Genomic DNA, 24645 nt, shown 5'->3' with positions numbered 1-24645 from the left:
CAAACAAACACTTCTATGAATTGAATGGATTGGAACACCATTTTTAAAACATTATGGAAACATTAATTCTTTCGATCTCTTACGGGGGTGTTAACTTACCCTTAACGACGTACATGCTGGGTGTGGGTAGTAAAATAAAAGAAATGGTTTCCGTACACATTCCGTATTTATGGGAAATCGAATCACTTCAGTTTAAGTATAACATAGTATTTTCTATAGATTCGCTTTAGAATTAACTATAATGTAGAATTTAACAAACAGTCTTATCAATTTTTTTTCTATAAAGGTATGTGTAACTAAATTAGTATTGTACAATTTGACGATGGAGATAAGTTTAAAATTAAATTCATACGAGTAAGTTATCAGGAGCGTATCCTAAGTAAAATTATAAAATCCGAATGTGAAGCGTTTTCTTTGTTATCACCACCAACCACCTTTTCACGACTAAACCTTTTTCACCAATGAAAAGCCCATTCGAGATACGAGAGGTCATTATGATTAAGATCTGATAGTGGTTGTTAAATAATTATTTGACATCATCAAGCCCGCCAACCCGCATTGGGCAGCGTGGTGGGTTTAAGCTCCCCTCACCTATAAGGAGGCTTGGCTTGGCTTGTTTAATTTTGCTGATAATGATGATTGCTATAGAAAATCTCGAACGGGTGAAACCGCTTAGCGTACGCTCGTAACAACAATTATATTTTATTGTATAGATAGGTTACGTGACTACAGAATCACCGCAAAAAGTGTTGCGTTTACTTACATTATATATTTACTTTTATATAGTTTTTACACTTCCTGAACACACAACTTGACATAGTAGTTCGTCGTCGTCGTAAATTAAGACAATTATGCACATTATTTTGTCCATCTCAGTTTTGATGATCTTTTGCCCTATGTCTAGTATTTATATATATCTTTGTGTAACAAATGATTAATTTTATTTAGCTCATTTTTAATACGACTTTAGATTGCGGTTGTATACGTAATAATTTTGCAGTCGTGGTTTACTTAATTCGATACAATTTTACGCAACGTTGAAATTATAGAGCTTGATGCATTATTATTAGCTCTATTATCTCTATTTAAACGCTTTAAGCGATTAATATTAAATTAAGTTGAATATTTTTTAATATTCTTTTTGAATAAACGTCTCTTTAATGGAGTAGGATGTCGTTAACGGAAACAATCAAGCTCAAACTGAAGCTGAACCGACGAGCGGCACCGGATGACACTGTAACCTGATTCTAATTCGCAGCCATTAGGGTTCGTTAATATCGATGTCATCTGAATTAAATGTGTAATGTAATAAAGAGTTTCTTTACGTATGATAGATAAATTATAATCTATCTATATAAATGGTTATATTTGAACTACGGTCGGCGGACGCCTGCGATTTCACCCTTAATATAAAGTTTTAATACTTTTAAAACTTTATATTATATAAACTAAAACTTTATATTATATTGCTAAATAACCTCATTTTTCTTCCAGTGAAAATCCGTTTAAAATCGGTTCATTCGAATTATCAACTCATGCAATGTATTAGCTCTGATTGAGTAGAGAAAAGAGAGTATAAAAAAAAATACGAGGACAAGGTCGCGGGTGTACAAAATTTGTACACAATAATAATAAACCAATTTAGTAGATACGTAGGTAAACACTAGCCATTATAACGAGATCGTAAAAATATTTTACTTTAATTCTGTATTAATTTAAATAGACTTTGAGTTGAGCTTTTTAATTAGATAACCAACAAAATGTAATAATAATGTTATCTTGTTGACTGTACGAGAGGAATGTATTGTTCATCAAGAAATCGGAATGCAGCCGTGTCCGAAGCGGCGGTTGTCCGGAAATGCCGGCTTACGGATGCGGCAGCTCCGCGCTTTTATGCACTTTTCCGTGAAACTCAGTAACACGAATTAAAATGTACATTTAAATTATTGAACTGTTCATTCGATAACCGCAAATGAAACTAATTTTTACCATTTCGTGGTATGCGTTCGTAATTAATGTTGTATTATTTTACCTTCGAATATAATAATAATGTTATCTTGTTGGCTCTACGAGAATAACGTATTGTTCAACAAGAAATCGGAATGCAGCCGTGTCCGAAGCGGCGGTTGTCCGGAAATGCCGGCTTACGGATGCGGCAGCTCCGCGCTTTTATGCACTTTTCCGTGAAACTCAGTAACACGAATTAAAATGTACATTTAAATTATTGAACTGTTCATTCGATAACCGCAAATGAAACTAATTTTTACCATTTCGTGGTATGCGTTCGTAATTAATGTTGTATTATTTTACCTTCGAATATAATAATAATGTTATCTTGTTGGCTCTACGAGAATAACGTATTGTTCAACAAGAAATCGGAATGCAGCCGTGTCCGAAGCGGCGGTTGTCCGGAAATGCTGGCTTACGGATACGGCAGCCCCACGCTTTTATGCACTCTTCCGTAAAACTCAGTAACACGAATCAAAATGTTCATTTTATTGAAACTGTTCATTCGATAACCGCAAATGAAACTATTTTTTACCATTTCGTAATTAATAACGTGATATACGCTCGTAAATAAAATTGTATTATTTTGTAAGTGTATACTTTAATTATTTTATACTCTAACGTGATAAAATAAATTGATTAGTAAATAAATACCAAAAAAATTTAATAAAAAAAATACAACCGACTTCAAAACCTAAAAATGTACCCACTAAACTAAAAAGCGAAAAATAACATCATAATATTATGTTCTACCTGCTGATCAGTATGAAGGCCTTTTTGAAGTCGATTAAAAAGACAAAAAGTTTTGACAACTATCTTTTGGCACTTCATTTCTTGTTATCAAATAACAAGTTATAACCTCTACAAGCTTTTTAGTAAGCAAAATGACTACAAAGTTGTTTCGAACAAAATGTAACTATATTTAGCAGATTTTGAAGACAGTTCATTCCAAGAATGCCAAAAAAGCAAATAAAACCTTAAACGAGCAATATTGAACGAAAAGCTGTAAATGTTTGTTCATAACAGTAACAATAACGCCTACGAGTAAAACGATATCATATTAAAAACATTACGTAGGTAATGTAGAGCAGTAAAAGCTATTAACATATTCAATACATATAAATAAAATTTAAGTGTATATCTGTGATTTAAAAATAATTTTGTGTTTTCTCAAGCGCATTTACACGGTACTAAAACACAAACAAGCTTTTTTAATTATTGACTATTTCTGTGACTATGTCTGTACGTGTGTCTATCTGTTTGCTCAGGCAAATTTCTGGAACGTCTTAACCGATTTTAATAGCACTTTCATTGATAGATCGACGAGTTTATTGGGCAAAATCTATGCTACTTTATATCCCGAAATAGCCCACGGTTCCTATGGGATTTGTGAAATCTGAATTTCACGCGTACGAAGTAGCAGGCGTCCACTAGTAAAATATACTTCTGAGTTTAAGTAAATGTTCCTAAAAGTAAGCAGATAATATATAGGTATTTTTTATGTATACAGGATGTATTGAACGGATAAAACTCAAATGGTAGATACACAACAGAACATTTGAAAAATCCTCAGGGTTTTATTCAAAACTAACCAAATCACATTTAGACAATCAGGTTATGTATCTACCATTTGCATTTTATCTATTAATAAGGGGCATCCTGTATATCATACAAATCACATCACTGGCCGTATCGCATAGTATTCTATTTCTTCACCGAGCTTGATTTCAGTGATTTACATGAGACAAGATTTATGTTTATTGTACACATACAAGGAACAAATGGCTTGTTTGTCTGGTATTTGCCATTCGACAAGAGGAAAGGAAACCAATATTGGAAGTATCTAAGAACGAATGTTGTTTGCAAATACGGAATGCATATAAATATTCGCGAAAAGAGTTCTTTGTATGCGCGAAACCGCATTCTTCGTTTCAATAATGGTCGATCAAATTTTATGAAAATTCCTTGCAAAGTAGGAGACTCGAGTATTTATATTATTGCAACGCTTTGCGAGGTTGTGAGAAAATTGTAAAATGGTGGAAGTCAGTAGATTATGCCTTTCAAACTCGACTCTTTATGTATTATATTTATACTTTATTTGTACACCCCAACATAGGAAGAAATAAATAATAAGACGGAAAAAAGTACAGTACAGAAGTAGGATACAAAAGGCGTATCGCTACATAGCGCTTTCTTCCAGGCAACCTTGGTTTTAGGAAAATGCAAAGACACGAGAATGCAGGTTGTATATATATAAAATAACAAAATTACACATTATGATATATATATAAAAATACATACATTCAAATAATTACACACTAATACATAAACTAGATCACAAACATAAATAAACTCTTCTAAAAGTCTGGGTAGTTTTCCGGACTAACAAGATAATATTTTTACAAATCATTATCATCATAATCAAGCTATCTTCTAATGACTTTTAAATAGCACGGTCTTGAGCCGCTATCATCCAGCGCAGCGGCTCCCTGCAACGATCCGTCTAGTATGGGGTCGACCAACACTGCCAGTTTTACACCTTGCGGCAATGATTATTTTATACTATAGACTAGCGGACGCCCGCGACTTCGTCCGCGTGGAACTCGATGTAAACTTTCAACTACTCCTACCCAACTCTACCCCTACCCTACCCTACCCCTACCCTACCCTACCCCTACCCCTACCCTACCCCTTACCTTTTCCTGAATTTTCTTTGCTATAAACCTCATGGAGCCCGAGACCTTTCCAACGAATGCAAAACCGTGGAAATCGGTTCGTGCTTTCTGGAGTTATAGCGTCAGGAAGGAAAACCCGACTTATTTTTATTTTATACTATAGACTATAGATATGTTACGTGCCTACAAAATCACCGCAAAAAGTGAACCGAACTTAGCGACTCCGTTGAGCGCACATATGCAAAATTTTGTATTAACTTACATTAAACATTTATGTATGTATAGTTTTTAAACTTCTTGAACACACAACTCGACATTATAGACAATATTTAGATTATTATGTGTTTAAATAACTTTCGTTAAGCGACTGGATGAAATTATGCACATATGTCCGCCTCAGTTTTGATGCTCTAGTGCTCTATCTCTAGTATAAAATATCTTGGGGTCCCAACGGACATCGGCTTTTCGAACTATGTAATGGCCACTGCTCAGGACTTGCATTTGTCTCGTTTGCAAAGTAAGCTTTATTTCATGTATACACTTTTGGTTCCTAATAGTTAATAGTTCTAAAACTTATAATATGTAGTTCTAAGCTAAGTTTAAACTACCATTAAGATCGAATGTCTCGAATGAAACTTACTTCTTAGGTTTCTAACGCTGTTAAATACAACGGAATAGTACTTTAGCAATTTCATTTAATGTAATTTTTTTTTTAAATTCCAATTAAAATAGAACTAAAAGGGACTTTTAAAAACATGTACATGACGATTTATTCAAGCGAAGGAATGGATGAAATGGAAGCAAAATAGGCATATTCTCGTGAAATGTTTTATCGAGTGGTGTTTCACGTTATGAACGCTTCAGTTAATATAAACTGGCGTACTCGATCTATTTGACTGTGACACTGATACTAGTGGGCGACCACAACTTCGTCCGTGTGAGGGCAGTTTTGATTAGGAAAACTCAATTAATATGAACGAAAATCATTCATTTTTACCCGACTTCTAAAAAAGGAGGAGGAAAAGATAACAATACCACATTAGACATATATAACACAATTAAAAGTAATGATCTAAAATTGTTTGTAGCCTAGGCCTGGTAATGGGAAAATAAAGTAACATAAACAAAAAAAAATTTCTTTATTAAGTATTGTTTTGGTAAAAACTAAAATTCAAAATTTCTCACGATTTGCATATTTTAATTTTATGTCATTGTACCTATGTGTAAGTTTGTACTTAGGGGAGTCACTGGCCCATAAGACACGGGCTTATCTAGTTTAAGGGCCAGCACGTCATTGTAATCGTTTAATGAGTATTTCATATAAACATTTCTTATTATAAAATATAGAACTATTATATTACTAGAAGACGCCCGCGACTTCGTCCGCACTTAGACCTCCTTAATCTGGTCCTCTCGCAAAACCTTTTTTAGTGGACGTCTACTATAAACTACCTACCTGCCAAATTACATCTTTGTACGTAAAGCGGTTTCCGAGATTTCGTGATGAATGCCATTTCGCTCAACAACAACAACCCTTATTCGGCTCACCGTTAAGCACGAGTCTTCTCTCAGAATGAAAGGTTTAGACTAAAAGTCCACCACGCTTGCCCAATGCGGATTGGCAGACTTCACATACGTAGAGAATTAAGAAAATCTCAGGTATTCCTGATGATTTACCGTTTAAGACACGTGATATTTAATTAAATATCACGTGTCTTAAACGGTGAAGGTTCGTATCAGGCATGCACCTCCAACTTGTCAGATACGTGCATTTTAAGAAATTTCTTAAAATGCTTACAAGTTGGAGGTGCATGCCTGATACGAACCTCCGTCCTCGGAATCAAAGTAAGAGTTCGTATCCACAGGGCTATCAAGGCTTCGCTTTTATATATTTAGAAGATATTTAGTAGGTTAGGTAGATAATTCACTCAAACAAAACAAACAATTTTCTATGTATAAATTATACCTATACACCATCATACGAACTCTCAACTCTATGTTTTTATTAATTGGCGTTTGATTGGACGCATGCGAACCATTTATTTTATTACTTTTGAAATAAAATTTACTTAATTGGTATAGACTCAAAAAAGTGCCATACCATATTTGTTTATCGACAAATAAAGATTCTGTACTTGTTTAAAACTAGCGTACTCATCGCAACTCCATATGCGTGCGTTCTGTTTTTCACAAATCCCGCGGGAACCATGGGTTTTTCCGGAATAAAAAGAAGCCTTTGTTCTCCTCCAAGGTTGTTTTCATCATTCTACCCAATGATATTTTATACTAGAGATAGGGCACTAGCGCATCAAAACTGAGGCGAACAAATGTGCATAATTGTCTTAATTTCATTTAGTCGCTTTTTAAACATTAAAGTTATTTAAATACTTAATACCTGAATATTGTCTACAACGTCTAGTTTTGTTTTTAGAAAGTGTTAAGACTATTTAAAAATAAACATATAATCTAGGTAAACGCAAAATTGTGCAAGTATGCGCTCAGTTGAGTCGCTAAATTCGGATCACTTTTTGCAATGATTTTGTAGACACGTAACAATATATATATATATATTTATAGTATAAAATAATCATTGATTATACCAATAAAATTTATCAAAATCGACTTAGCCGATTAACTGTAACGGTTAAAAAGGTAACAGATAGACAGACAGGCATTTATTATTAATCAACATCCATATGTCTGTACATATTAATCCATATGTTGATTAATAATAATTATTATTTATGCTTATTGCGTTGACTCGAAAACAAAGATAACTACGTTTCAATTAATACGAATACGTTCTGCTTCTAATTTAGTTTCACATTCATAATAGTTTATTAAATTACAAGGTATCATTTATACATACAAATCACGTTAAACTTCTACGAGAATATTCCGCGAACCAAGATTGTGAGATTTTGCTTATTCAATCGTAATATATTTATTAACAAATATAGAACGTAAAATTTTAATTTCATGTGGGTATCGAGGGAGAGCCGTGATAGCCCAGTGGATATGATCTCTACTCTAATTCCGGTGGGTGGGGGTTCGAATCTGGCCCGGGGTATGCACCTCTAACTTTTCAGTTGTGTGCATTTTAAAAAATTAAATATCACGTGTCTCAAACTGTGAAGGACATTAACATTAGGAAAACATCGTGAGAAAACCTGCATACCTAAGAACTGCCTTAATTCTTGCGTGTGTGAAATCTGCCAATCCGCATTGGGACAGCGTGATGGAGCTCAGCAGTGAGCCGAATATGAGTTGAATGACATGTGGGTATAGAAAAAATAATTAACACGTTCGCTGTGGCACTGATTTTTCTGTACTTTCCTCTGGTGCGGTACGAGGTTTTTTGACCTCATACTAAAACTTTATGTGGTGCGGCACGAGGTACATCAACCTCGTAACTCTTGAAGATGCTAAGTGTACTAGGTCAATTGACCTCGTACCGCAGCGATATAATAAGCTGACAAAATACTCAGATAAGTAATTTATAGCAATTTCTCACAAACTATCCATGAATATTGAAAAATACGCTCAAATTGTACAGGCGGCTAGTTTTTACAGATAGATAGGTACTAAACAAATTACATAGTCACAAAGAATTCTTTAGCGTTTTTTAAATTGACTAACAAACTACAAGGTGAGCATTCCAATCAACGAAACAGATAAAAACAATTCCTTTGAGATTGATGAAAGAGGCACGAATTTGTATTTCCTGAAGGACTCAATTATGTACCTGAAAAGTCTAAATAAAGTTAAGTACGGATGACAATAGGAACCTTTGGGGATTTGATGCAAAGGGAAATGTTTGCTTCTCCGAAATCGATTCGCCCCTTTTAGACAATGTACGTTTGTACTAAAATAGCGAATACATTTTCAGCTGAAATAAGTTAAAGAAATTATTAATTGATAATCCGCACAAGAACCAAAGTCACTGACATAGCTCAACGAGTCGCAAAGCTGAAGTGGCAATGGGCGGGGCACATAGTTCAAAGAGCCGATGGACGTAGGGGTGCCAAGGTGCTGGAATTGTTGGTGGTGCTGCTGACGACCCAGCACTAGAAAACGCAGTGTTGGTCGACCCCGCACCAAATGGACTGACGACGTCAAGCGAGTCGGAGGGATTCGATGTATGCAGGCGGCTCAGGATCGTGATGTTTGGAAGTCCCTATACAAAAGGCCTATCTTGCAGTGGTCGTCCATCGGCTGTTATGATGATGAAATAAAATTTAGGACTTCGTTAAGCGTTGATTACATGATCTAATCATTTCGAAATACTTAATTAACAAAAATAATTATTAAATTAATATTAAATAGACGCAAGGAAAGTAGAGTAGAAATATTTACATTTGTATATTTAAAATGGACGAAATTTCATAATCGCTTTACGTGTCGTCTTGATAGATTTTCTCGATATAAAATAGTGCAAATGGAGATCATTAATTACTAATTCGGTACAGATTAGTATCGTCTAGGTACTTTGCTACTAAAACGCAAAACATACAAATAGTTACGTAAGGCTGCTAATTGGCAAATTTTCGATGCCTCTCCTCTTTGATATTGTTGTATTGTGGACGACAATGGGTCGATTATCTGTTTATTTTTTATAATAGAGCTGTTTCCTTGCAAGTCAGAGAAAATGTTATTATTTTATTACGACGGCATCGTCAGGAGAAAATATCAAATATAACAGTATTAGTGCAAAGGGACCTGCCGTCTTCCTGTAAAATTAGATTATCATGAAATTTCTCGACTCGTCATAAAAGACAGTTTCTTTCGTGGTGAAGATTTTTATGTCCGTTGCTTTGGAGTTTTAAGCTCTAGGGAGGCGCATAATCTTTGCTCCACAAAACTGCGTTTACGGCTTCGTGTTGCAATTTCGATATAAAAATATATCCGAATGAAAATTCACATGTTTTGTGTATATTATAAATTTATTTTGACGTTATTCGAATTTGTTCGTATGGAGTTGAATTTGAAATAAAATTTTATAATTAAAAAGTTAATTAGTTAAGTTAGTTTAAGTTACAAATCATTTCATTGTATCGAAAACTGTTTTATTATGTTTGACTTACTTTTTCTAATCATTCATTTCCGGTTTCTGTTTTCCTCATATACCTACACTTATTAAAAAATGTGTGTCACACTATTAATAACCAAACGCCTCCAAAATTACTTGATCGATTTTTATGATTTTTTTGTAGATATTTGGTAGGTAATTAAAATAAGTCCTATCTATAAATTTTCACCCCGTTTTTAAATCGTAATTCTAGTATTTTTGTATGAAACAATATGTCAGAACAACGTTTGCCAAGTCTATTTGTTGGATGATAAAATGTACCTAAAAGTCTATCGCCAGACTCTCGTGTCGGGCGATCACGAGCTTTTAGACCATAAATAAAAGAATACCTAATTGACACGATCTTTACTCCTAATAGGTTTGTTACATAGCATCACAGATGAGGGTGGCCAACCGTACTATAATATATAGTACTAGTTGACGCCCGCGACTTCGTCCGCGTGGAATTCAATGTCAACTTTTAAGACCTATTTCAATTTAGGGGTTCAATTTTAAAAATTCTAGAATCACATTATATTTTTTTTAGTTTATGAACAAATTTTTAAAACTGTAACTCTAAAAATGAAGGACTTTCCATACAACCTTTCAACCCCTATTTCACCCCCTTTTTATTTTATTTTCGTAATAAAAAGTATTCTATCACCTTCTCCGTATTATGGTCTCAAAATGTGCCAAGTTTCATTTGAATTGATTTAGTAAGTGTAGATTATACTATATTTCGGGTCTGCGTTCTATATACTGTTAAATAAATATAAATAAATATATATAAATATAGTACGCAAAAACAGTATGTTTATGGTAAAAACCATGTGACCACAATATACTAGTGTGAAGTATTAAAAAGTGTTTATATGGGTTAGTTCCAATGGGAATATGTAAAAAACATTTCTGGAAAACTTTAATCCAAGAGCTTTTTAATCTAGGTAAGCCTGACGTATCTTGCATTGTTTTCAAGCGATGACAAAATGATATTACGAGTGTCTACATACATATGAAAAGAAATACGTTTTTATATAGTTACCTACTCATCATTATCAACCTATTTTTATCGCCCATTACAAGGAAAGGCCTCACTGCTTATAGGAGAGAGGATATGGAGGTTAAACCCACCATGCTGCTTAATGCGGGTTGGCGGGCTTATTGTGATCTCCGGGCTGAGAACTTTTGCTGAAAAATTTCCTAGAATAGAACCCAGGTCCCCGTGTTTCGATGCCACATAAACTATTAATTATCATTATTATCAACCCATATTCGGCTCACTGTTGAGCACGAGTCTCCTCTCAGAATGAGAGGGATTAGGGCCTAGTCCACCACACTAGCCCAATGCGGATTGGAAGACTTCACACACCTAGAAAATAAAGAAACTTCTCAGGTATGTAGGTTTTCTCACGATGTTTTCCTTTACCGTTCGAGACACGTGATATTTCATTTTTTAAAATTAACACAACTGAAAAGCTAGAGATGCATCCAGACCAGATTCGAACCTACGCCCTCCGAAACGAAGCCAGAGGCTATCCACTGGGTTATCACGTCAATATAGGCTATTGGCTGAATCAAATTCTAATGAAATATCAACAATATTAATATATAAATGCGAAAGGTCATTCATCTCAATATCTCGAAAACCGCTTGACGAACAAAGTTGAAATTTGGCAGGGAGGTAGTTCGTAGGCAGTAGAGACGTCCACTAAGAACGGATTTTGTGAGAGGGCAAGATTAAGAAGGTCTAAGGGCGGACGAAGTCGCGGGCGTCCACCAGTTACCTATATAAATAAAATACACAGTATTATCAACTGAATCGAACAATGAAATAATATGCAAGATGTAATATTTTTATCTTCTGCTCTCCTCTTCATTGCCTCTGTAAAATTTATTTTTATATTTTCCGTCACAAGCTTTTGCCAAATGGAATGGAAATTTTCTCACTTGACCAATATCATAAATGAAGCATGTTTTCTATGTCAGATTAAAAAAATCTTTTGATATTAAAATATTTCCCAGATATTATGTGAATATAATGTACTTAATTGGCCTTTTGTGGTTACTGTTGTTATGTTATGATTTGTTTCAAGTTCTGTGTTGCGTGAATTAAAAATGGTTATAAATACTTATTAGTATTTTAACCCCCGACGTAAAAAGAGGGCTGTTATAAGTTTGACGTGTCTGTCTGTTAGTCTGTCTGTGGCACCATAGCTCCCGAACGGATGATACGATTTCGATTCAGTTTGTTTTGTATGAAAGGTGACTTATGTGCGAGTGTTCTTAGACATGTTAGATGAAAATTGGCTGAGCCGTTTAAAAGTTCTGGGGGATTAGAGTGTGAAAGAATAACTGAATGTCTCCAAATATATGCGACTGGGAGTCACAAATAAAAGCGCAATTGATGACTTGATCGAGAGTGTAATTAATATTTTCATAACCTTCGGGGGTATTTCAAAACTCTACTATTTACTATTTTTTCAATAACATTCGGTATATCGTGTCGTGTCAGATATTTGAATCATGTCTTCTTTCTCCTATAGTAACTTTGATTCGGAACTTCAATCGACTTAATAAGTTAAACTCTATGACTATGTTCAGTGGTTAAAATCATACTCTGTAATATTTTGAGAACATCTTGAGAATTCCTAATGATGATAGTCGGGACCAATGACTTAACGTAGGTACTTTCCAAGCCACAAGGGTGTAACACGATCTACATCCCAGATCTTTACTGATATTGATAGTTGTTTGGAAAGATAATTCTAATATTTTCATAGCCTAACCACTTGACCAATAGACATAAATCAACGTGGCCCGGACTGATACACTCAGGCCAAAATACCCTTCCCGAACAGCCCTCTAAGCCCAGGCCCGAGTCTCAGTGGAGACGCCCTTGGAGAGTCGTTCCGCCCATCTACTCTGCTTCTGCCTTCGGGCGCCATTAGGCGATGCTTCTACGCTCGCCTAAAACCCCGGTGACGCCGATGAGGTCCCATACGGCACTTACACAATCAGAATAAAAAGGTGCTCTAAAGAGCACAGGCCTATGAGTAGGATATTATTTACATTGTTAAAGTAGATAAATGTACGTTTTTCTCGCAGTTGGCAGCTTATATTGGGCTAAAGAAAAATGAATCTAAGCATTGGAAATTAAGCAAAATAAACAAAGCAATATACAATAACAGATAGCAAAAACTTCGCCCATTTGTATTCTGTGTCAAGACAAGATAACAACAAAATGCCATTTGCAATATTTCGCGTCGGAAAATAATTTGTTACGACAAATTATGATTATTTTTGTTAACAACTAGTTAAATAGTTACATATCATAATTCTCAAGGACGACAACTTACAAATAGTACGTTAATTGCTTCCTCTTTAATTTATTCCTAATTTTTTTTTAGATCAATCTGCTCCTTCACGTGTAAATTGACCGAACTGATTTGATGAATTTTTATTACGGTTACATTATCATTCATTGTTACGGACTTTATTTTGACGCAAATTGACTATATTTACATCCGTTTTATGGTACAAGATTGTTTACGGAGGAAGGACTTACGCCACCAAAGCCTACGCGTGTTTAGTATTAGTAGAGATTTTTGTAGCGAAGCGCTTCCGGGAGATTACTACCGCCTGACTTATTTCTGCCGTCAGGCAGGATGTCAGTGTTCCGATCCCGGGTATCATGATTGCCAGTGTAATTATTGGTAAATTTTCAATTGAACACAGAGCGGCGTTTCCGGTACACGTAGGACATGTTTCTTGCATGCCCTGTGATGTATAGCTTTGTTTTTAGGTAACAATTTTCCAGTCAGATGGGCCACCTGCTAGGTCCGTAAATTATTACTATGTAGAAATAAAGAGAGAAGAAGAAAGTAAGCACACTCTATTGTACATCACAAAGAACATACAATACAATATATTTCTGTACCTACTTCTTTTCTTTTCTCATTCGCTCGAATACTCTTCCCACGTATGTGTTTCCTGACTCCTATAACTTGGGTATCTTTAAAACAAGAGCGAATAGGCATCTTCTAGGCAAGTGTGTCTACACTTACCATCAGGTGAGATCATGATCATTAAACGCGAGAATATCAACACTAATATTATAAAGGCAAAGGTTTGTGTGTAAGTGTGTAAGTATGCGATTTGGCTGAAATTTGGAATGGAAATAGGTTTTACTCTGTATAAACATTTAGGCTACTTATCATCCTGGAAAAATCCATGGCTTCCGCGTGATTTCTGAAAACCTGAATTCCACGCAGACGAAGTCGCGGGCGTCCGCTAGTATTGCATAAAAAAGAGGCCGTGGGCACGGGTAGTGCTATAAACAATTAATTTATTTTTAATTACAGCTGAATTTGCTAATTTAATACACAAGTTATGACCGGGTTGAAGTATGTTTTTAATATGCAAGTTGTATTTTGGCTCATGTTGTGCTAAGCTATTTCTTAGCGCAAAATGCGAGCTTGCCTACACCTGATGCTGATGAGGTTATAAACAGAAAATGTTTTTGTTAAAATATAACGTAAACAAAAATGAGGCTCCAAATACATCTACTGTTGTATTGTAATACATAATTCATTTTACATTGTTGTCATACGAATCCATTTGCGGTGTCCTGCGGTGCAATTTCTTAGACATCTCTTGGTAAATACAAAATTTAGTATTAAATAAATCGCTACGTCAAAGACATAGCTATTTTTCTTCTTTCTAAAAATAAAAATTAACTAGCCGATGCCTCACGGTTTCACCCACGTAGATCCCGTTTTCGTGAAAATACTGGGATAAAAATCTATGACTACTCACAAATAATGTGGTTTTTAAATGGTAATAGAATTGTTTTAATCTGTTTAGAAGATCCAGAGATTACCCTTTACAATATTTCATACCTTTGTATAATTTTAATATAAACAGCCCGCAACCCACAACTTCGCTCGTGTAATAATTTATACTAATATTATATATGCGAAAGTAAGTATGTCTGTCTGTCTGTCTGTTACCTTTTCAGGGCTGAACGGCTGAAAAGATGAATTTTGGTATAATGTTAAACCTATGAGCAAAACATAGGCTACTTAATGACCATAAAATAAAAATAGAAGGGGGTAGAAAGTTTATATGGAAAGTTGTTCATAATGATTTTTATCACATTATATTTCGTATTTTTTTATAATTTACGATTCATAAATCATAAAAAAATACGAAATGTAATGGGATTCAAGAATTTTTCAAATTCAATCCTTTAGGTGGTGGTAAGGGGTTGAAAGTTTACATTGATTTCCGCGCGGAATATCCCACAATCAACGATTGGTATAAAAAGATTTTATACTGCTCACAATGCATGTTTTGTTATATCTCAAAAGCCAGCGTTTTCAATGAAAACTATCAAGCAGACTTAATTTTTTCCAACACTTTCAATTAATTGACAATTTGAAACTGGGATTGATACATAGGTTAGTAGGTTAAAAGTTTTTAATGAATATAGAATCATTCTGTCTTTAATAAATATAATACTTACACAGATATATATATGTAGATTAAATTAGGTAATAGACATTGTAAGTGAATATAATATGCTTACCGCGTTGGTTTTATATTTTCCAAAGCACTTTTTCAATCTTCGAAGTAAAACAAAACGGGTAAAATTTTCCCTTTGAGGTAAGATAACCGGTGGGAAATATCTGGTATAACTAAAAACGCTTTGAAGTCGTGCCTTTTACTGGTAGATCGTTTATTTAATGCGCTGTGATATTTTTCTTTATAATTTGTATGTTTTTTGTGAATAAATAAATGCTCTCCGATCTTTATAGCGAGACAGTGATTAAAAGCTATGGCGACTTGGCCGAGTGGCCAAGAATAAAGTTTTCAAAATATACTTTTAAAAATTAGGTGTTAAATAAACTCATTACCATAAATCAAATAGGGATGGGTCTATCTTGTTCAGTTCAAAAGTTTCTGGGAACATTTACCGTTCCCAGAAACTTTTTTGTTTGTATTTGTATCTTCAAATACTGAATATTATGTAGCACCAGAATCTTTGCCAATACAAAATAAATAAGCTCAATTTAATGGCTTTATTTTGTTTAGTTAAGCAGTTCCTATTACCACTTTGTAACTCCGTAATCAGGTCAGCATGATATCATATCAGCCGATGGACGACCACTAAGGCCTATGTTCACAGGACAGGCCTTTTATAGGGACTTCCAAACATCACTATACTGAGCCACCTGCCACCACCTATATCCAGCGAATCCCTGCGACTCGCTTGATATCGTCAGTCCACATGGTGGGGGGTCGACCAACACTACGCTTTCTAGTGCGGGGTCGCCATTCCAGCACTTTGGGACCCCAACGTCCATCGACTCTTCGAACTATGTGCCCCGCCCATTGCCACTTCAGCTTCGCAACTCGTTGAGCTATGTCAGTGACTTTGGTTCTTTGGTTTGGCAGATCTCCTATTTTCTGATTCGATCACGCAGAGATACACCTAACATAGCTCTTTCCATCGCCCGCTGTGTGACTCTGAGCCTTCTTATGAGGCCCATAGTTAGCGACCAAGTCTCGGAACCATAGGTCATCACTGGCAACTGTTATATGGATATGATATATCATACCCATATAATTTACAGTGATACAGATATATGAATATATTTATATTAAACTGGCTTTAAGCTACCTATCAAATACCACTGATTTCAGCCAAATCGGTCCAGCCGTTCTTGAGTTATAGATAGTGTAACTAACACGACTTTCTTATTTAAAGAATTGATTTCGAAAATTTACACACACATACTTACTAACACTACAAGGTAAAATATAAAGGTTTTGTTGCAATTGGAACGAAATAAAATAAATACCTATAAACACTGAAAGCAACAGTGAATAGGCATTTTCCAGGCAAACGCGTACCTTACCTGACCTCATCATTGCTTCCATCAGGCCTAATTTTTGTCAAACTCAATACCATAAAGTGAGAAGAAAATTAAAGAATTAGTCTCAAATAATGTTTTGCATAGACATTTCCAAATGCAACGTATCATCATTATCAACCCATATTCGGATCACTGCTGAGCTCGAGTCTCGTCTCCTAATGAGAGGGGTTAGGCCAACAGTTCACCACGCTGACCCATTGCGTATTGGCAGAGAATTAAGAAAGTTCTATGGAATGCAGATTTACCCCGGACCGGATTCGAGCCCACACCCTCCGTAATCAGAGGCAGAGGTCATACTAGCCCAGTGGGGTATCACGGCTCATGCGTATTTATGATACAAGTAATATCAAGAAATTCTAATTTAAATCTAATTCTGCACAAAACACGCCAGATGTTTTCGCTCAGACACCAATTATGTAGATATATCGTTGTTGATGGTAATTTCACGCCACATGCCGCATAATACAAAAATCGTCATTCTGCTCTTCGTAGGACATTAATATCACTTTCAGACTCACCGCCGCGACATTCATTTTGAATACGTGTTGAATTATTTATATTATTACATTGAGATGGTATTGCACTGAAGTGTGGAGATATGATTAGGTGTCAAAATAGAATTGTTTGAGAGACTGCGGCAGGCAGACCTTATGTTACAAGTTCCTCGATTGCGGGTGGTAATAACATGGAGCTAGCATATACATATAATATGTTGTTATAAATAAATAAGAGGATATTTGATGACTTAAGCTCAGTCGTTTGCTAGGCAGCGTGGACACCGTCACGCTGCCAGTCGCGTAAGTGATTCTTTGCAATAATGTTTTGTGTTGTAATTATTGAACATAAATTGTTTAGTGTGGGCATGGAGAACATGTCTGTCAGACACTCTAAAGGGATCTTTTAAGCCTACTCCCAGGTCACAATTCACAAGTTCTGGGACTTGCTTGATGTGTTTCCTCTACCACAAAATAATGGTACAATCACTGTCGCTGCTACCCATCACGTCACACTCAGTTATTTTATAAAAATCTGAAAGTTTGTCAGCTCATAATCCTACCTAAAGTAAGGTAAGGTAAAGTAATGTAATTACGGACTTTGAGAGGTAGAAGGGATACAAGGGTATACGTTATTTATTTTTTCATATAATATGAGAAATTGTGTCATAGTGGCAACCCTTAAAAAGCAGTTCAAGTGTTAGAAGTGGTGCAAGTTCAAACTTTATTCTCTCTCGAAGGGTTGCCACATAGTTGTGACTGGCGAGTGAAGAGACGATTTTCCATGTCTGGCCATTCTTGGCTTCGCATTATTCTTGGATTCGAGTCCTGCGTCGTAGGTACTGTGAAACCTAAAAATTCTCAGTAGTATCCTGAAGATGGGAAATAACCTACGCGCCTCAAAAAGCACGATATGGCGTCGATCCCGATTATTATCTGTCATCTTCTGATAGTGATCGATCATGAATAGGTCATACTCAGCTAAGCTCGAATTCGCCCTCTTTTATTGTAAGACAGAAATGTATTTAATTAATTGATTGATAACTCCCTCATAATATTATAAACATTTATATTCCTACATCTCTCATCAATCAGTCTCGTTGATCCCCACAACGGAAACGTTGATCCGTTTTTGAAGGATCGTTCGTCTCTATAAAAACAACTCATTGTATAAAATTACTTTAAATATACAGCATATAAAAAAAGAAAACTTTGAAACTAGGTCTGAAAGCGCAGTAAAAAAGAACTTCTTCTCCGTATTTGTTTCTTGTTTCGTAGAAGTATTTTTGCCAAGTTTGCCTTTAGCCAAGTTTGAGATTTTCTTTTTATTCACAAAATTGCCTTAATATTTTATTACTTTCACGAGATATGACACTTAACCTGGCTCAAAATCATAGCCCACCTTAATTGTATTGACGCTGTAGTCTGTGCAAATAAGATAACCGAAAGCATTTGCTTTATTTTGTATTTTGAAGGGGTAAACGCGTCTCACGTACCCTCGTCACGTACTAAGCTTCATTTCAAGAGAAAGGTTTCCCCAAAAATTGAGATTTTGATCGCATTATTTGAGAAAATATTATCAACGGCGGGCACAATGAGGTATTGATACCTTCGCTTTTGATGAAATAAGTCTTTCCATCGTATCATGAAAAATCAATACACTGCGCTGTTCTTTCGAAGCTTCTTCAAATAGAGGATTAGATATAATCTTTGTGTAGTAAATTACACGTATGTGGTATAGTCACATCACTCACAAGTAATATGTCTACATATTTTTTATTATTGGTAGATCAAATCTCGCTTCGATAAATTTTCTTTTCTTTTCTTTATTCCCACTTTAACCAAAGATATTTTTTAACCATTATATGTTATCTATCATTATATATTGTGTTATATTTAATAATTTCTATTAAATAATTTCTACTTTATTTACAGAAATCTTGCGTCAGCAACTGAGGTTCAAGAGTAAATCCAAAATGATGGACGGACCACTTAGTAGTTTCTTACAGAAATATGACACAGAAAGTACGTACACAGACTTACAAACTTTTTATACAATGACGAAGGTGATAACTATCACTGGCTCTTATCCTACCTTTCATCTCTTAACAGTTGGTGGAGGGGTGTGGCGGTGAGAGATCATGGAGGGCGCGGACGGGAGCGACGATCTGTTGGACTGGGAGGCTCTATACCAGTTCCAAGTGCGGAACACCACGTGGAACTCAACGGAATGGGCGCCCAGTGCATGGAACTCCACGACAACGCACGACACCTGGTGGAATTCGTCCGCGCCCTTCGATTCGCCCGCCGCCCTCATACGTGCCGCAGCCAAGGCAGTGCTCCTGGGATTACTCATTTTGGCAACAGTTATTGGTACGTCTTTTTGTTATATTACAGTAATATTAAACTACTATTAGTTCCTATATTAAAGTACTTTTATGCCTACTACAAGTATGTATTTAGATACACGAAATTAATATTATAGCTTAACAAATTCGTTCGTCACACTCCCGATGATCCGCGGGGGCCTTCATACTCGAGCAGTCCGAGGACCTTCATGAAACGAACTTGCCAAGCTATAGTTAAAACCCAACAAAAAAAGCGGTTAGAGCATCGTGATAGGCTGCTAGGACCAAAATTCATATCACGAGTGATGTCCGGGCCTATAGTGGGTCTATGGTCTAGCAACAATAACGATCTTACTATACTAACATTATAAAGCTAAAGTGTTTGTTTGTTTGTTTGTTTGAACGCGCTAATCTCAGGAACTACTGGTCCGATTTGAAATTTTTTTTCAGTGTTAGATAGCCCATTTATCGAGGAAGGCTGTATATTATTCCCATATTCCTACAGGAACGGGAACCACGCGGGTGAAACCGCGCGGCGTCAGCTAGTTTTTTATAAAAATAATAATTTTATTTGTCTAAAGTGTACAATTAATTTATCAATTAAATCGTAATAAATAATCAAGTTCAGTAGGTACCTAATTTATGACTTGCGTTGCATCTCGGTTTAATTAAAATTTTATTTGTAAAATGAAATAAATATGAATATTGTGACAAACGTTGTACTCTCGAAACTATCTTATACATCTCATAATAATTGAATTGTAGCATTTCCTCATTCCCACAACATCGGTGATCTTAGCTTTTAAAATATGCAAACTTTCTTAATGGAATGTAATCTAAAAGCAGTAAATACATAATGGTCGGTAAAATATGAGTTTGTATTTGTTTTCCGATGACTAACACTTCTTGTAATGCAGCGTAGATGGGTACCAGAAACTATTATAATTAATTATTATTTATCTTCGGTCCATTGCAGAACATGTGTTTCCAGTATTCAAATATAGAAATGACTTCAGTAACGCAAATGTTAGTATTGCTTTAACTATCTCTCAACAATACAGTTGATGGTAGGTACACTTTATCGAATGTATTAAATACAGGTGTAAGATATTAGATTTAATTATAGGTAGTTGCTTCGAGTTTCATGAATTCTAAAAACGGTTCAGTTTCCGCGACCGCGTACCAACTCGGTAAAACTACCAAAAACCTTTATTTTTATACACTTTTACAATAGGTATTACTAGTACCAATAATATTAAATACTGTAAAACTGTAGATATGTTACTAGCGCATAAAATAGCGGCGCTCAAAAGAGGAAATTTATAGTTAACTCAATGTTATTTGTGGTCAACAATGAACGTTATTTAAACAAATAATACCTTAATATCGTCTACAATGTCAAGTTGTGTGTTCAAGAAGTATAAAAACTTTATATACATAAATTTATAATGGAATTAAAGACAAAATTGTGCATATGTGCGCTCAGTGTTATAGCCTATTTATTCGGATCACTTTTTGCGGTGATTTAGTTGGGATCGATCTATAGTATAAAATTATCATTGACTAGTACACAATATTAGTCATAATAGGTCAAATCCAAAAACTTGTGGATGTTCTATTTGTGCTTTGCACGGTATTCTCATGAATCAGTAATTATTTCTGTCGGTTTTATTTGATCGCAGAGAAGTAGATTAGAGAGAGCTTTTTATTACAACTAATGTAAACTTCTAATTAATGATTAGTAAATGCATTGGGTATCTCAATATATTTGACCAATTCGTTTATTAAGTACATACTCAGTTACACACTACAATTTACCTTCTAGATAATAGTTTATATACTCGTAGTACTTAACTTTGTAATGGGAGTTTCTACAAATAAAACAAATTTTACAGGTAACGTGTTCGTAATAGCAGCCATATTGCTTGAGAGGCATTTACGCAGCGCTGCGAACCAGTTGATCCTATCGCTGGCGGTAGCTGATCTCCTGGTGGCCTGCCTGGTGATGCCCCTCGGAGCGGTGTACGAGGTGGCCCAGCGCTGGACGTTGGGCCCCGAGCTGTGCGACATGTGGACCTCGGGCGACGTGCTGTGCTGTACCGCCTCCATCCTGCATCTGGTTGCCATTGCACTTGATAGGCAAGTTATAGGTTAAACCACAGAGTAAATTGTGTAGTTTAAGCTTGATAAAGACCAGCCAGGCTATTTTATAATGAACGAAACTCTCACTTACGAGTGAGAGTTTCGATTTCAAGAGGAGACTCGAGCACTCATTCTGAGAGGAGACTCAGCAGTACTATATTTTTACAACTCGCAAGAGCGAGTTTTGAATTCACCGCTATCATTCTCATTCCATAGTATCGTGTTAAACAGAGGGACATAGAGGTGAATTCGAAACTCTCTCTTGCGAGTTGTAAAAATATAGTACTGCTGAGTCTCCTCTCAGAATGAGTGCTCGAGTCCCCTCTCAGAATGAGAGGGGTTAGGCCAATAGTCCACCACGCTGGCCTAATGCGGATTGACATCAACTTCACACACGCAGAGAATCAAGAAAATTCTCTGGTATGCAGGATTACTCAAGTTTTTCCTTCACCGTCTGAGACTTGTGATATTTTCTAAAATGCACACAACTGAAAAGTTGGAGGTGCATACCTCGGTCCGGGTTCGAACCCACACCCTCCGGAATCAGAGGCAGAGGTCATATCCACTGGGCTATCACGGCCCTTACAAGGTATTTTATATCTCTTACAAGGTAGTTACTATTTTCATATAGTTATGTATAATTTGTGACTCTATTGGTAGAGTGAAAATAAATAATTTGTCATTAATACCTACCTGATAATTAAGGTGGTTTGTTATTACCTTAGCGTATTTTACTAGTATTTTTTAAAGTTTCTATCGACTTGTTCATAACTATTGTGTAACTCTCGTTTCATTCTTGTTACAGGTATTGGGCTGTGACAAATATTGATTACATCCACGCGCGCACTGCACGTCGTGTTGGATACATGATCGCGTGCGTTTGGGTCGCGAGCTTCCTTGTCTGTATAGCGCCACTGTTGGGGTGGAAAGATCCCGACTGGCACCGACGCATCTCCGAGGATCTCCGCTGCGTCGTCAGCCAAGACGTGGGCTACCAAATATTCGCAACCGCATCATCCTTCTACGTACCTGTGCTAGTGATTCTAATACTATACTGGCGGATATACCAGACGGCTAGAAAAAGAATAAGGAGGCGACAGGGAACGACGACTAGAGGAGTGGGACCACCGCCCGTTCCGGCGGGCGGAGCTTTAGTCGCGGCTGGTGGCAGTGGTGGGATCGCCGCCGCTGTGGTCGCGGTCATCGGTCGGCCGCTGCCCACCATATCCGAGACGACCACGACGGGCATCACTAACGTGTCGTCAAACAACACGAGCCCAGAGAAGCAGTCCTGCGCCAACGGTTTAGAAACTGACCCGCCAACGACGGGTTATGGAGCGGTCGCCGCCGCTTACTACCCGACGCTGGTTCGTCGCAAACCCAAAGAGGCGGCCGACTCCAAGAGAGAACGCAAAGCAGCGAAGACATTAGCAATAATAACCGGCGCGTTTGTCGCGTGCTGGCTCCCTTTTTTCGTATTAGCTATTTTAGTGCCGACGTGCAACTGCGAAGTGAGTCCAGTGCTCACGTCGCTGTCGCTGTGGCTGGGCTACTTCAACTCGACGCTGAACCCTGTGATATACACGGTGTTCAGCCCGGAGTTCCGCCACGCGTTCCAGCGGCTGCTGTGCGGGCGCCGCGCTCGCCGCCGCCGCGCACCCCCCTAGTCCTGCTAGCGCCCTAGTGCCCTAGTGCGCTAGTGCCCTAGTGCCCTAATGCCCTAGTGCTCTAGTGCTCTAGTGGTCTTGTGCCCTAGTCCCGCTCTGAGAATCTCGCGAGCCTTCACCCCGAACCCGACTGACCTCATCTAGCTCGATACCATACCACTTTATCTTGTTACATTTTCAGAGATATATTTACACTCCCTTGTTTTTTTGTACGTGATAAATATGAATACGAATAAGAGTAATAAGATATCTAGTTTATATTCAATAAATTTTAAGTACTTATAGGTTAAATACAACTTTTTTTAAAATAAGTCATGTGTAAATTTTTTGTAAATTAAGTTTAATAAGTAAATCAATCTAAACTTAGATACAATAGAACTTACTGTGATCAATGAGTGTAGTCGTGAACATAAGGTAGGTACTAAATATGTATAGGAATTTGAAATATCATTAAATAACTTATGAAGACGTGTTTCAGTTACCTATAGTATCTTATATTTTTTGTTTTGAAATATAATAAATATTATTATCAAATTTTTGTTATTTTCATTACTCTATCTACCTTAATATCTAGAAATATTGAAAAAATTGTCTAGACTTGGATATTGAGTACGTCTATTGAGATTTAGGAATTTCATAAATTCCTAATTCTTAGTAAAAGAAAATAATATTGAACTGAATTTCAATATTTTCTGATTATCTACCTACAAATATTTGATATACATTGATCCAATAAATCTTGAAAGAAAATGATTTATAAATGAGTATTTAAAAATGTTTACAACGAAGTCTCTTGGCGAAGAATGAGACTCGACATAACTTTCATTAAAAAAAAATAATTAAAACTAATGAAAATATGTTTAATTAATAGCGGTTTTTGAAGAAGCACAATATCAAATTCAAGAGCGTCAGTCAAGAAGACCATAAAACTACGTTCTATGAGATCTATAAGGTTGTATTTTTATAAATGAAAACGAATTTTGAAATGAAAAAGTTTTGAAAGTGAAGCCAGCTTTTTAATTACCTATTGTTACAATCATCCGTGATAGCCGAATCGATATGACCTCTGCCTCCGATCTCGGAGGGCGTAGGTTCGAATTCGGTCCGGGCATGCACCTCTAACTTTTCAGTTGTGTGCATTTTAAGAAATTAAATATCATGTATCTCAATCGGTGAAGGAAAACATCGTGAGGAAACCTTCATACCAGAGAGTTTTCTTAATTCTTTGCGTGTGTGAAGTCTGCCAATCCGCATTGAGCCAGCGTGGTGGACTATTGGCAGAACCCCTTTAATTCTGAGAATAGAC

At 36.2% G+C, this 24645-nt stretch overlaps 1 protein-coding gene across 1 annotated transcript in view; it reads left to right on the top strand.

The window, feature by feature from the left end:
- The window catches only part of LOC112052629 (5-hydroxytryptamine receptor), an 82482-nt gene extending 58629 nt beyond the window's left edge, over positions 1-23853 (top strand). The window contains exons 2-5 of the mRNA XM_024091787.2: positions 19118-19207; positions 19295-19555; positions 21426-21669; positions 22478-23853. Coding sequence (XP_023947555.1) covers positions 19324-19555; positions 21426-21669; positions 22478-23339 — 1338 coding nt within the window. The 5' untranslated portion in view covers positions 19118-19207; positions 19295-19323 and the 3' untranslated portion in view covers positions 23340-23853. The remainder of the gene's footprint in view (positions 1-19117; positions 19208-19294; positions 19556-21425; positions 21670-22477) is intronic.
- The last annotated feature ends 792 nt before the right edge of the window (positions 23854-24645 follow it).

Source organism: Bicyclus anynana, chromosome 5 (genome assembly GCF_947172395.1).
Source record: "Bicyclus anynana chromosome 5, ilBicAnyn1.1, whole genome shotgun sequence".
Lineage (NCBI taxonomy): Eukaryota > Metazoa > Arthropoda > Insecta > Lepidoptera > Nymphalidae > Bicyclus > Bicyclus anynana.
The sequence above is the reverse complement of the archived record's forward strand: the minus strand, read 5'-3'. Positions and strand labels throughout refer to the sequence as shown.